This window comes from Erpetoichthys calabaricus, chromosome 12 (genome assembly GCF_900747795.2).
Source record: "Erpetoichthys calabaricus chromosome 12, fErpCal1.3, whole genome shotgun sequence".
NCBI lineage: Eukaryota > Metazoa > Chordata > Cladistia > Polypteriformes > Polypteridae > Erpetoichthys > Erpetoichthys calabaricus.
Window position 1 is genome coordinate 147,232,382 of NC_041405.2, and position 14,575 is coordinate 147,246,956.

Here is a 14,575-nt window from a genome sequence, read left to right on the forward strand (position 1 = left end):
GTATAAAATGATATGCATATGTCAGGTTTAAGCAGAATCTGCTAAATGAATTCAGAAAGTCATTACAGAGTCGTTAGAAATGAAACTCCTGGGAATCTCAAAATGCAATCGAGTGATCCGTAAGCAAACTTATCAGCCTAAAGATGTTTGTTTACTTTCAATCAAGCGCACGCTTAGCCCCAAACCACCACGGCCCCGCCCCTTACACACACCCCAAAACCCCCACCAATCCCCAAGTATGAGGTCCCTCGGTCTAAGCACCACGAACACGAACTACTTGTGTGATTCCAGTTTGAGAAAAATCTGTTAGGGCTCCGCCTCCCGCGTCTGCCCAATAAGGAGACACACGATTTGCATACCAGCATATCATGAAAGAAAGCGAAGACGCCGAAGGGGGGTGAACAAGTAAAAAGGCGCAAGGAGCCTTGAAGTCCTGGCCGTAGGGAAGAAACTGCACTTTTTGTACTGCAAAAAAAGCACTTTAGTCCGTGCAGGCACATCCCTGCATTGAGAGCATCATTTAATTGTGAAGCAGAAGTATTTAATATTTTGTTTATCAACTATTTATTTATTTGGAACTTTTAATCCAACCACTTCTATTATGGGACGACCAAGTACTTTATTGTTCGTGGTGTTGTTTTACGCACTGGAAACACGCGCTGATTTTATTGCGACCACAGAGGAGACTCCGTTAGGTGAGTGACCACAACTGTAACTGCTCAGGGGGGGATTCTAAACCTGATTAAAGCGAAAGGGGCTTTTGATTGTGTTTATAGCCTTTTAGGACCCACGCGCCCGCGATCGTAAAATCTGAAACACTGAACTACGTGTGAGTTTTTATTATTGTGAACTTTTAAAAGTGTTCGTTAATTTTTTTTTTCTTCCAATCTGGTGCTTGGGAAAAGCTTGAGTGAGCTTGAGCTGACCGAAAGTAACCCAGCGCGGCAGGTCTGGGAAGAAAAAGAATGAGTCATTGTAGACTTGATGATTGTCTTCTAAGAAAAATCTCATCACGCCTCCTGAGCGACTTGCTCGTTTACTTTTAATATGCACAGCAGTGGCATGTGAGCCAAAAAAGCAAACTGGCATTGACTTGGAAGAAACGGAAAGATAAACCCTCTGTCGCAAATTGGCCCAAGGTTATCTTGTATATTGCTAATAATTTCTGTGATTTCATGTCGATTCTTTGTCATAAATGCAATGAGACGGGCAATGTTATCAGAAAAGAAAATGTATTAAACACATAGGTGAAGAGTTCTACTTGGGATTTGTTTCCAAATGTATAATAACAAAACAAAAAATGTTATTTTTCAGTTAGGTTCAGGAACCTGACTGTATTACAGTTTAAGGCTTTTATGCCTAAACATGTAAGATGCGTGTCTGTGGAAACCTTTTATGTGTAACGGAATCTTTTCATAATGACACCACACACTCTTAGAAATGCTGGTCTTTTAATGGCTCTTTACTGGGTTGTGTGGTTCCTCCTAGAAGTATTGCTTGACCAAGCACAATTTCATTCTGTGACGTGTTCTCTGAATGTAAAGTTGGTTCTTTGAGCTTTGAAAAACGTAGAAAACAATCTTTAATGTTATGGTAAGAAAACCTGAACTTAGTCTGAGTTATTGTAAGCAGTGAGAGTCCTTTGAAAATCATGGCCATTGGGATTCCAGAAATCTGTTCCGGTCTCTTCATGTATAGATCCTGTTATGGATATTAATAATAATAATTATTATTTTTGTTTTATATAGCTCCGTTCCAGTGCCCAAGGCGCTTCTTAATAAAGAAAATAAAATCTAAATAAATAAAAGGTTCTTTCTGGAACATGTATATGGATAGTTCAACCAAAAATAGTCCCCTGTGGCATCACTCTGAAGAACCGCCCTGGCACGTTTATTTTTAAGAGTGTAGCACGATTATTATGAATTGCCGTAGCGCGGGATCTTTGTGCGTTTTGTTTGAAAATAATATTTTATTTATTATAAAATTGAATGAGAACATGTACTGCAATACAGACGCTACTTTTATTTTTATTATTATTTTGTGCGTGTTAAGTGGTAACTCGCCCATTTATTATTATTTTGTGCGTGTTAAATGGTAACTCGCCCAAAAAAACTCAATACAGAAATAGCGGCGTTGCCACAAAACATAATACAAAATTCCCACAGCTCAACATTAGTAGATGATCCAAGAATTGAAATATATATTATATATAGCCAGTAACACAACTACAATAATTACAATTAGTTCCAGAAGTTAGTAAAATTAAATACAAAAAAAAAGGCCGTCAGCTTGTGTTTGCCGAATATCGTTGAAGTGTGTAGCTAGAGCGCCTTATTTTTGAAATGTATTTTTTCAACCAGTAGATGGCAGTAGAGCACTACTCCGACGAGTTTGTTCGGGTGTGAGATTTTTATTCCGAATATCGGCTCAGGATTTTAACGACCAGATTAATCAAATTTTAGTTTGTTATTGCTGTTCCTTTTTTTTTGTCGTTTTGCAAATAACTTTAGTGTTTAGCACTTTCCAGGTCCTAAACTTTACATTATTGGTACCATAATATGACACCTGCATTTTTGATGTATTGTTTGGTGCATTTTCCACTTGGGCAGCACGGTGGCGCAGTGGGTAGCGCTGCTGCCTCGCAGTTGGGAGACCTGGGTACCTGGGTTCGCTTCCCGGGTCCTCCCTGCGTTTGCATGTTCTCCCCGTGGGTTTCCTCCGGGTGCTCCGGTTTCCTCCCACAGTCCAAAGACATGCAAGTTAGGTAGATTGGCGATTCTAAATTGGCCCTTGTGTGTGCTTGGTGTGTTTGTGTGTGTCCTGCGGTGGGTTGGCACCCTGCCCGGGATTGGTTCCTGTCTTGTGCCCTGTGTTGGCTGGAATTGGCTCCAGCAGACCCCCGTGACCCTGTGTTCGGATTCAGCGGGTTGGACAATGGATGGATGGATTTTCTACTTGTGACTGTCTTCTGTCTTTTGCAAGATAGAAAGCAACCAAAAATGCTGGCTCTTTAATGGCACTTTATGGCCATTTCATTCTGGGATGGGTTCTTTGGGTATGTAGTCCGTTCTTTGTGCTTTGAAACTTTCCTAATATGTGGGAAAAAAAAATAAAACTGAATTCTTAATTGTATGGCGGGTAACCTAAGTGGGACACTAACAGATTAAGAAAACCTGCACTTAGCGTGTGTGATTGTATACTGCGAGGGTCCTTTTAAAATCAGGAACCCATTGGGATTTCACAAATCTGTTATCATTATTCATCCTAATTTCTGAAGCCTGTTACAATTCTAAATAAATAAACTGCTCTTTCTGGAACCTTCACGTGGATGGGTCTTTGGGAACCAAAAATGGTTCCCCTGTGACATCGCTCTGAAGAACCGCTCTGGCACCTTGATTTTTTAAGAGTGTTGGATGGTGAACCTGTTTCCTCTGCGTCTGTCATCTTTGCATGCAGTGAATCTTCTGCCATCCAGGGGGTCCTTTAGCTTGGTTACCCCCCCCCCCCCCCAATATCATGTCATGGCATGATGGAACTGGCAGGATTTTTGGGGATTTATCATATCATGACCCTCTTCCCCCCACCAGTATTTCAGACACCCACCACCCTTAAAATTTTAGTCTGTAGCCAGGGCTTTGGTCCTTTGAAGCAGTGAACATACACATCCATGTCATTGAAGGACAAGAACTTGAATAATGCGGGCTTATGAATGTTTTTGGGCCAACATTTCAAGGTGGGGGCTTCTGTTAGCCAGCTACTTCTATGAGGCAGCAGGCCTGTCCTTATAGGGCCTAAAGCACCAACGTTAATATCTTAGATAAGAGCTACTTATTGAGCGTCTATTAATTACACATCAATACGCAACAAAACATGGGGCAGGAAACTTTTAAGGGCAGATTTTGGCAGAAGTTTTTCCCTTCACAGACACATGGAATAAGTGAAGAGGACTTTAGGAACCTTCAAACTCCGACTTAATGTTATTTTGGACAATTTAGGTGAACGGGATGGACAAGCTCCACTCAATAAAGGCACCCGAAGCGTTTCTTCAGGGCAATAGCATATAGAGGAACCATCCATATGAAGGTCACAGAACATACCTTTTCTTTTGATCCATAATAGACTCCATAAATAACCATGAATAATTATAAGAGATTTGGGAAGAGACAATTTTAAAGGACTCTTCCTTCGAACAATAACACCGACTAAGCTCCGTTTGTATCCTACGAGGGCACCTACCAGACATTAAAGGTTTCTGTTTTGTGAACATATTAGGAATCTTCTCAAAGCTCAAAAAAATCAACTTCAAAGGCAAAGAATCCTTTCAACAATGAAGTGGTTCTTTGTCAAACAATTGAGCTACAAGGTACCACAAACGCCAGCCATTAAGGAACCAGTTGAGCTCAATGATCTGTTCTTGTCAGAATTGTCTACGATGTTAACACTTTGTTCAGTCTTAGTAAGAATTACAACACCTGGGGCCTCAAGTATAAACGGTGCATACACACATTTCTACTTTTATCCTTACCCCATGTTTTTGTGTGAATTCTACACACGGTGTTATGTATGAGCCCCCCTGGTGTTTACTAATAGCTAATGACTTCACTTGTCATTCTCAGCTCTAAGTGCCTATGGATGCGCCATAGCAGGTTCAGAAATCCCCAAATGTATCCCTCCATTCATTCTCTTAACAAGTCTATTCCATTTGACAGTTCAAGATCTGATCAAAGTGGCATCGAGCGCTGGGCATGAAACTAGCACGGTCACCCACGCTGGTGCTCATTCACTTGCAACCTGCATGGCTTTGTGGAGGTGGAAACTCCACGCGGATTCGAACGCAGGTTGACAGACCCGCTAACCATCGTTCTTAGCAAAATATCTGAGGCTCTTTTATAAACCCCAGACCTTCATGACCTCATTCATTCATTCTTTCATTCATTCTCTAATACCGGTGCTTGCAGCGTGAGCGCTTTTCGGGACCGTTAAGCGGAAACCGGTCGCAGAACGGCGCCACTCCAACCCTCATAGCGGGCCTGTCACACTACCAGTGTGTATTTGTGTACCAACAGGGCAGCAGACTCTATTCATATATTTAATATTCTAGTTCAGATAGTGTAAAGTACCCACAGACTAGCATATACATTCCCCCTTATACAAATCAAGTTTCAAACCCGTTTAATCCAACAAATAAAAATCCACCAATTTAAATTCATTGCATAAATTGTTTTCCGTGTCATATTTTTTTCTCCAGTCGGAGAACTGTGACGTGGCGGTCGACATTCCCGTAACTGCGGGCGTTAGTGAACCACTTCATTTGGCTCCTCGCATTTCCCGTCGGTACCGTTTAACACTTCGGCGGGCGCTCAGTCAGCTCTAAATAAACGCGGATTCCTCTCCCGGCTTTTCCAATCGTTTGAGAAATCTTACACCTGGCCGAAAGACAGCCAAATGAAGTCAATAATTAACCGGCGTGTTTCTTTTTGAGGGGTTGCGGCTGACTGTTTGATTTACTGATAAGAATGGTGTTGTGATCGTGTGCGGAAATTTTTTGCAATTTTGAAAGTCATTAAAGTGGAAATTCATTTTCTTTATCCGGCATAAAAAGTGCGCCGTCTCCAAAAAAAAAAAAAAAAACTTCCCAGCCGGCTTGCAAATCGGCAGTTTAGAATTACGCGTGTATGGAATTTATGTAAATCGTGTCTTAATTCTGGCCAATCAGAAAGCTCGAGAGTCATTCGATTGGTCACAGGCTGGGCAGTAATCCCGAAGCGGAGGTCACAGCGGCATGTGCAGGCAGGTCCTACCCCTTATGGGGCTCAGCAGGGGGCGTGGAGAGTGGCTTATGTGCTAGAATTTGGACAGACAGCCATCCCGGGGGAGGGGGGGTCGCAGGCTTTGGGGTACAGCAAAGCTATGTTTAACCCCTATCATATTCTGCTCACTTGTTAGAAATTAAATGAATACATACAGGGTATGTCAATTAATTAATAAGTATGTCACACATACAATTCAGGTTTGTTGTCATTTTGAGCTCATAAGAATTACTTAGAAAACACTTCAGGTTTTATTTTTAATTTATTTTCTGGCGTCTCCTTAACTGGTATGAGAAAACTCCCACAATATGATACACCATTCAATGTCTAGTTCTGCAAGACGTCATTTTTTTGCCCTCTAGATGCCCCAAACACCTCGGTTTTAGGCCATTCTGGGCCATATTCTGCACAGGAAACGACACCATTATAAAAAAAAGAGTAACCCAATGGGTGTCTTCAGCAAAAATCATCACAAGGACTTGAAGTTAAGGAGGCCATATAAGATGACCCTAGGGGTTCACTTCCATGGGGGATCTGAGGGGTCAAAATTACTCCTTTTGCACAAGTATAGTTGACGTGAGGCTTTGCTAAGCTACAGCAGCTGAAGTCACCTCTGGGGGCAGGTGTGGCGCAGGGTGTGGGTGGGGAGGCTGCTCTGTTTGATCCTGCGGTTACTTCCTCTGTTTATTTTAATTTAGGAATGTTCCTCCTCTCTGTTCCTGTGCTATGTCAGCTTGCTACAGAGTTTGAAAAGGGTGTGTTGTCAGCATGGGTTATGAATGGTACTGACATCCTGACTGCCACCCAAACCAGCAATTAACAAATAGTTACACTGACTGGCACAGCCTCAAACCTCACAATGGAGTGTTGATTTTTAAAAAGTAAACTTCACACTATATATTATATAGTTCCTTTCAAATATCTATCTATCTATCTATCTATCTATCTATCTATCTATCTATCTATCTATCTATCTATCTATCTATCTATCTATCTATCTATCTAATGTAGCGGGATGAGGAATGGCACAGAGGGAAAGCAAAAATAGGTGGGGTGCCAACTGGGCAAAACCTCATTTAATTTGATACCACAAAAATAAAGCAAATCTTTTAACAAAAATAAAAGCACTCGTTGGTGCCATCGTTTATAAATGCATGAAGCATCTGTAATGACCTTGCCTGTGGCCGATCAGGTCCAATTTGAGACACCACTTCCTGGGAGCGTCTATCCTTTATACTGAGTGGACCAAAAGGGGCAGAACCTCATTGGCTCTGTTGTCAGTCTCAGAAAAAACAAATTAAATCAGCTGAGATTCAAAGTTGTATAACAATAAAATGTGAGAACGTCCATGGGAGTGAATACTTTTTATAGGTATGGCATGTGCATTATTTTTATATAGTGACTTTCTCATCTATTTCTCTAGCTGTCTATTATGTAGTGCTTTTTCTATCTATCTATCTATCTATCTATCTATCTATCTATCTATCTATCTATCTATCTATCTATCTATCTATCTATCTATCCATCCATTATCCAACCCGCTGAATCTGAACACAGGGTCACGGGGGTCTGCTGGAGCCAATCCCAGCCAACACAGGGCACAAGGCAGGGAACCAATCCCGGGCAGGGTGCCAACCCACCGCAGGACACACACAAACACACCCACACACCAAGCACACACTAGGGCCAATTTAGAATCGCCAATCCACCTAACCTGCATGTCTTTGGACTGTGGGAGGAAACCGGAGCGCCCGGAGGAAACCCACGCAGACACGGGGAGAACATGCAAACTCCACGCAGGGAGGACCCGGGAAGTGAACCCGGGTCCCCAGATCTCCCAACTGCGAGGCAGCAGCGCTACCCACTGCGCCACCGTGCCGCTATCTATCTATCTATCTATCTATCTATCTATCTATCTATCTATCTATCTATCTATCTATCTATCTATCTATCTATCTATCTATCTATCTATCTATCTACCTACTTGTTATAAAGTGCCTTTCACATCTAGTTTCATTGAGTGTATGTATTTATAATGAGGATGTGAATTATCTGTAATCTGTAATCCTTCGAGACAGTAATGGAGATTCAATTCCGACAGCTCCAGTCACAATGAGCCCCTCTCCTACAGGCTTATCAATGTTGTCATTTAACTGCCACCTACTGTAGAAGTCCTCACAGCCTGGAGACACATTAAGAGTTGTGCGTCATTTGCACCAAGCTGTGCTCATGTGGCCTTCTTCTGGGGTCTCCAGATTGATCTTGCAGTCAAGACATACTTCTTTAGCTGGGCCGCTGTGTGTTAATGAGTGTGTGTGTGTGTGTGTGTGTGTGTATCTGTGAAAGTGGTCTTTGATGAAGGGTATCCTATCCAGTATGAAGTTTGCCTCCCTGAACTCTGCTGCCTAAATAGCTTTTTGGTCCTCATGACCCTTTATGCCACACACAGTCTAAATGTATTTACATTGATGTTGTTTCATGTGGTTAAAATCAAAACGAGGGAAGAAAACGATAGAATTTAAGTTAAAATGTTTATGGACTACATTAAAATTATGTTGTTTTTCATGTTAAATGTTACCATTACATGAGATACATTAATGGATCCAGTTTACATAATCTATAGTGGCCCAGGTAATGAAATGAAATAAATTAATAAATGAAGTAATATCATAAAAAATTCATACACAAACGTCAGTAGGCTTTGCGCCCTAGAAACTAAATTACCCCAACTATTCTCTAACATTTCAGCAATTATTTACCGCTCTGAGGCAGATCTTTCAGATCATAAAATAAGTCATCATGATAGCAACTGACGAAAAGAATTCAGAATTCATTGCAGGATTACGGTATTTCAGGGTTCCTCTTGAGCGCCTCTTTCTTTTGCACGATTTGGCTCAAACACTAATCAGCACATCGTCATCTCATAACAGGCTTAAGTTTCAAGTTTGTATTTTGCCATCCAGCCGTTTTAGCTCAAGATCGTCCTCAAAAAACTGTGACACAGAGGCAGACACACACTCATAATTGAGATTTTGATGTTTTCGGTATCAGGGGACCCTAAAACGATGAAAACCTGAGATCAAAATTTTTCAAGAATCTAAAGCTTTCGCTGTTCCCCCATATATGATAGGTTATGGTGGGGGGGGGGGGGCACAAAGCAAAAATTAACAGGAACAAATACTCAAGCATTTCAGCACTTAGTGAACATCTCACTTAAAGCGGAATTTTCCTTTCTGGGCCTATAAAGCTGCGAACTTGTGAATCGCTACCTCGAAAGCAACGCCTTTCGCCATCTCACTTTCAACTGATAATTTCACAAGATCGGGAAGCCTTGACTGTCCCATGAAGTTTCATCTCTGAAGAGCTCTTCTCACATGAAGCCACAGACACACACAACGATTGTCAGAAGTCATTTTAGGATTAGTGAAATCATGGGCAGACATTCTACAAAGTCCCTTTCAGCCATAAATGTCAAAACTGTCTAATGCTGCTCGGTCGTTGGCTTCTCAGGAGCCTTCTCAGCCTTGGTATTTCTATAAAAGGCTCATAAAAGTTACCAACTTAGATTCCTAAATAATAATTACCACAATATTGTAGCTAAACCAGAATAATTGCCCAAATCAGTTACGATAAAAAGCCCAGCAGCAATAAAAACAACAGTGTGTGCAGCTCGAACACGGCACCGAAGTTTTATAATCAGTCATCTTGGGGTCACCCTTGTCTATTGGTGTCATCTGGTGCAATCCGCACCCTCTGGGTACCTCACACTCCCAGAGACTCGGTGTTCAGATATTGAAATTTGCACATTCTCCAAGTGAACTGGGGAGGTTTTGGGTTCCACCTCCATTCCAAATAGGTGATATGGTCAAATCTCGTCTTCTTTGTGCTCTTTTTATTATCGTTCATTGTTTTCTATTGTTTTTTCTGTTTTTCTAATTATTAAGTGATGCATTTTATCCAACCTGCTATATCCTAACTACAGGGTCACGGGGGTCTGCTGGAGCCAATCCCAGCCAACACAGGGTGCAAGGAAGGAACAAATCTCGGGCAGGGCGCCAGCCCACCGCAGGGCACACACACGGGACAATTTAGGATCGCCAATGCACCTAACCTGCATGTCTTTGGACTGTGGGAGGAAACCCATGTAGACACGGGGAGAACATGCAAACTCCACACAGGGAGGACCCGGGAAGCGAACCCTTACTGCGAGGCAGCAGCGCTACCACTGCACCACTGTGATGCAGTTTATGTCAATTTTAATTTCTTTTTTCCTTATTTAGTTTCTCTCTGTTAGAATATGTCATATCATGTCCCTTGTATTTTGTGGGTGGTTCCACAAGAGGCGGGGCCACCCATCCATCATTGTTAAGGGCCCGCCCCCCATCCCAGTTCTACAGTTCAGTTCATTTTGAATGTGCTCCCGGTGTTCAGTGAAATTGAAAATGTTGTGCTCTTTGTGATTTTTTTTTTTTTCTATTTGGTTTTGAAACGTTTTGTGACTCTGGAATAAGGATACTCTTTCAGATGAGTGATTTTTGGGATTTTGTTTATCAGGATTGCCTTTGGCAACTTCTTTTTTTTTTTTTTTTTGCTGAGTTATGCCTTTTATGTACATACAAATCCCTTTTTGTGGACTGATCTTTGCTCCAGCCGGATGTTGCGTGGTTCTCCCTCCAGAGAGACACATTTCAATGTTTTTTGGGACTCGTTTAAACTTAAAATCTTAGGGATAAGGGCTTTTTGTAACCCTTTCAAAACACCTCTCAGGGGAGTATTGCTAGTGAACTGGGTCCCTGATGTTAACAGTGGGGAACAATATTACAGTTAGGTCCATAAATATTTGGACAGAGACAACTTTTTTCTTATTTTGGTTCTGTACATTACCACAATGAATTTGAAATGAAACAACTCAGATGCAGTTGAAGTGCAGACTTTCAGCTTTAATTCAGTGGGGTGAACAAAACGATTGCATAAAAATGTGAGACAACTAAAGCATTTTATTAACACAATCCCTTCATTTCAGGGGCTCAAAAGTAATTGGACAATTGACTCAAAGGCTATTTCATGGGCAGGTGTGGGCAAGTCCGTCATTATGTCCTTATCAATTAAGCAGATAAAAGGCCTGGAGTTGATTTGAGGTGTGGTGCTTGCATGTGGAAGATTTTGCTGTGAACAGACAACATGCGGTCAGAGGAGCTCTCCATGCAGGTGAAAGAAGCCATCCTTAAGCTGCGAAAACAGAAAAAACCCATCCGAGAAATTGCTCCAATATTACGAGTGGCAAAATCTACAGTTTGGTACATCCTGAGAAAGAAAGCAAGCACTGGTGAACTCAGCAACGCAAAAAGACCTGGACGTCCACGGAAGACAACAGTGGTGGATCATCGCAGAATCATTTCCATGGTGAAGAGAAACCCCTTCACAACAGCCAACCAAGTGAACAACACTCTCCAGGGGGTAAGCGTATCGATATCCAAGTCTACCATAAAGAGAAGACTGCATGAAAGTAAATACAGAGGGTGCACTGCAAGGTGCAAGCCACTCATAAGCCTCAAGAATAGAAAGGCTAGATTGGACTTTGCTAAAGAACATCTAAAAAAGCCAACACAGTTCTGGAAAAACATTCTTTGGACAGATGAAACCAAGATCAACCTCTACCAGAATGATGGCAAGATGAAGGTGTGGAACAGCTCATTATCCAAAGCATAGCACATCATCTGTAAAACACGGTGGAGGGAGGCAGTGTGATGGCTTGGGCGTGCATGGCTGCCAGTGGCACTGGGACACTAGTGTTTATTGATGATGTGACACAGGACAGAAGCAGCCGAATGAATTCTGAGGTGTTTAGAGACATACTGTCTGCTCAAATCCAGCTAAATGCAGTCAAATTGATTGGGTGGCGTTTCATGATACAGATGGACAATGACCCAAAACATACAGCCAAAGCAACCCAGGAGTTGATTAAAGCAAAGAAGTGGAAAATTCTTGAATGGCCAAGTCAGTCACCTGATCTTAACCCAATTGAGCAGGCAGTTCACTTGTTGAAGAGTAAACTTCAGACAGAAAGGCCCACAAACAAACAGCAACTGAAAGCCGCTGCAGTAAAGGCCTGGCAGAGCATTAAAAAGGAGGAAACCCAGCATCTGGTGATGTCCAGGAGTTCAAGACTTCAGGCTGTCATTGCCAGCAAAGGGTTTTCAACCAAGTATTAGAAATGAACATTTTATTTCCAGTTATTTAATTTGTCTAATTACTTTTGAGCCCCTGAAATGAAGGGATTGTGTTAATAAAATGCTTTAGTTGCCTCACATTTTTATGCAATCGTTTTGTTCACCCCACTGAATTAAAGCTGAAAGTCTGCACTTCAACTGCATCTGAGTTGTTTCATTTAAAATTCATTGTGGTAATGTACAGAACCAAAATTAGAAAAAAGTTCTTTGTCCAAATATTTATGGACCTAACTGTATATTCTAGAGGCAGAAAAAATATTTGGGATCCCTAAGGTTAATTATTGTACAGTCCCTGATGTTAATCAATATATTTCTAAACCTGATGTTAATCAGTATATTTGGGTCCCTGAGGTTAATCAGTGTCTCACTGGTCCTGATGTTAATAATTTCAGATGCACTGAGGTTAATGTAGCTCCTTTCATCCCTGATAAAGAACTGATCACTTGCCCTAATGTTAATATCCAACTCTCAAATATGGATTTATCTTCTGAACTGGATATGGACAACCCCTCCCTAAATCCTGAAGTTAAAATCTATGAGAGAGGGCTTGAAGTTGATGTTCAGGTGTTTAGTTCAGAGGATGAGATGAGAGAACGGGATAGAGTAATACCTTTCCTTTTGATTTAGGTGGGTTTTTTAGTGGATAACAAGGGGAATGGTAGAATGAGTGTAAGATTTGAAAGTCCAGATAGTCAACAGAGGACAGAGATTGTGCAGGAGCGACTAATGGAAAATATTGGTTCTGATTGTTTGGATTTTTCAAGAAATATGATTAGTGTTTATTCCTAGGATTCTGGTTTTATTTATGTACATATTTATATTCATTTATTTATTGTGTGTTTTTTTTGTCTATGTTCACTGTCTGCATATGTACTTGTACATATGACAATAAAGAATTGAATTGAATTGAATAGTTTTCGTTTATTTTGAATATAAAAGTTTGACCTCCCTTCTTAGGCCTAGTCAGGCCTGAAGCCTCCTGTTTTCCTGGGGCCAGGCTTGCCTTGAAGTTAAACTTGTTTTGTGGGATATCTTGGGGGCCTCACCCCTTTACTTATTTTGGCCGGCAGAGCACTCACGACAATAGCTGTGTGTCAGGCTAATCAGTAACCCTAAAATAGTAGTGCCATCTTAAAATGTGGTTATACATACTGTATAATGTTGAGTAGTTTTTGTGGGTTCATTTTTTATTTTGATGCTAATTGACAGAGTTTATTTTGGTTGACATCTTGTATTATTTATTTTTTGCGTCACCTCATGAAGGTGTCACATGACCTCAAGTCTCATGTGGATAATGTCACAACTCTGACGATGTTTAATTACGATGATCTCTCCTTGAATTATCCCTCAGTGGCTACACTACTTTCAGTGTTTCGCGGTTGTGTAGTCAGTTTCTGAATTCAAGTAGGCCCTGGTGCTCGGTTTATGATTTAGGTTTCGACTTCCTTTTGTTCTTGACGTAAGATTCTCAATTTGCTTATTTTGGCACAGTTTCACAGCTTTGACCCTTGCCTGGTTTAACCACATCTAACTATCACCTGGTTAATGGAGATCTCATAATTCTCTTGAGCTTTGGTGCATCAACGGGTAGAAGGGTAGGCGTAGGTGCTGTGATGAACCAGTTGTCCTGTCTTATGTCCTAAACATCAGCTCCCTGTGAAAAGATACCTTTAGAACATTGATGATTTCTGACCATTTTTGGAATGTTCATTGCTGATATACAATACCTGAACTCCACTTTGAACCAAGCATATTGTTACAATGTCCATCAAGAAGGTTGTCTAGAGTCAGTCAGTGGGCCTTTGCTTAAATTGTTTGCCTATTAAAATGCTTGGTTGTTTTTTCTTCTCCAGGAAACAGCACAGAGTGGCTTGCCGACTATACCAGCATTGAGTCGAAATTTTCCCTCCGCAGTCCCGAGGTCCCAGATGATGATCTCTGCTACCTGGTTCCTGGACAGATTAACACCATTGAAGAGTGCAACTTTAAGCGGACCTCAAAAACCTTTGTCGTCATTCATGGGTGGACGGTAAGCCTGCTTAATGCATCATGGCTGACACGTTCTGCTCTCTCTATGTTTGCCGATTTAGTTGAACTAAACAAGTGAAACGGTCTTCTTCCAGGTGACTGGCCTGTATGAAAGCTGGATTGCGAAGCTGGTGACAGCTCTGTTTGAGCGGGAGCCTAGCGCCAACGTGATCGTGGTGGACTGGCTGTACAGAGCCCAGCAGCATTATCCCACGTCAGCGGCCTACACCAAGCTGGTCGGGCAGGACCTCGCCAAGTTCATGAACTGGATTGAGGTAGGTACAAACTGCTGGCATGGGACTTTAAGAGAGCGGGTTCAGGTGTTAGCCGATAACGGACAGGGCATGGCAAACCCAGCTGGCATCCGATCTGGAATGAGTCTCATTTTCTGGTAGACTTGCCAATTTTTAACTTTAAAAAATAGAAATGGTATAATATATACAATTTAAAAGATAGGAGCCACCAAACCTGAAATACATCCCGTGCTTCATTGCTTCGCCATTACTG

At 41.6% G+C, this 14,575-nt stretch overlaps 1 protein-coding gene across 1 annotated transcript in view; it reads left to right on the forward strand.

Annotated features, from left to right (window-relative positions):
- The first annotated feature begins 367 nt into the window (after nucleotides 1-367).
- Nucleotides 368-14,575, forward strand: part of lpl (lipoprotein lipase) — a 31,428-nt gene continuing 17,220 nt past the window's right edge. The window contains exons 1-3 of the mRNA XM_028816523.2: nucleotides 368-695; nucleotides 13,894-14,069; nucleotides 14,164-14,343. Coding sequence (XP_028672356.1) covers nucleotides 602-695; nucleotides 13,894-14,069; nucleotides 14,164-14,343 — 450 coding nt within the window. The 5' untranslated portion in view covers nucleotides 368-601. The remainder of the gene's footprint in view (nucleotides 696-13,893; nucleotides 14,070-14,163; nucleotides 14,344-14,575) is intronic.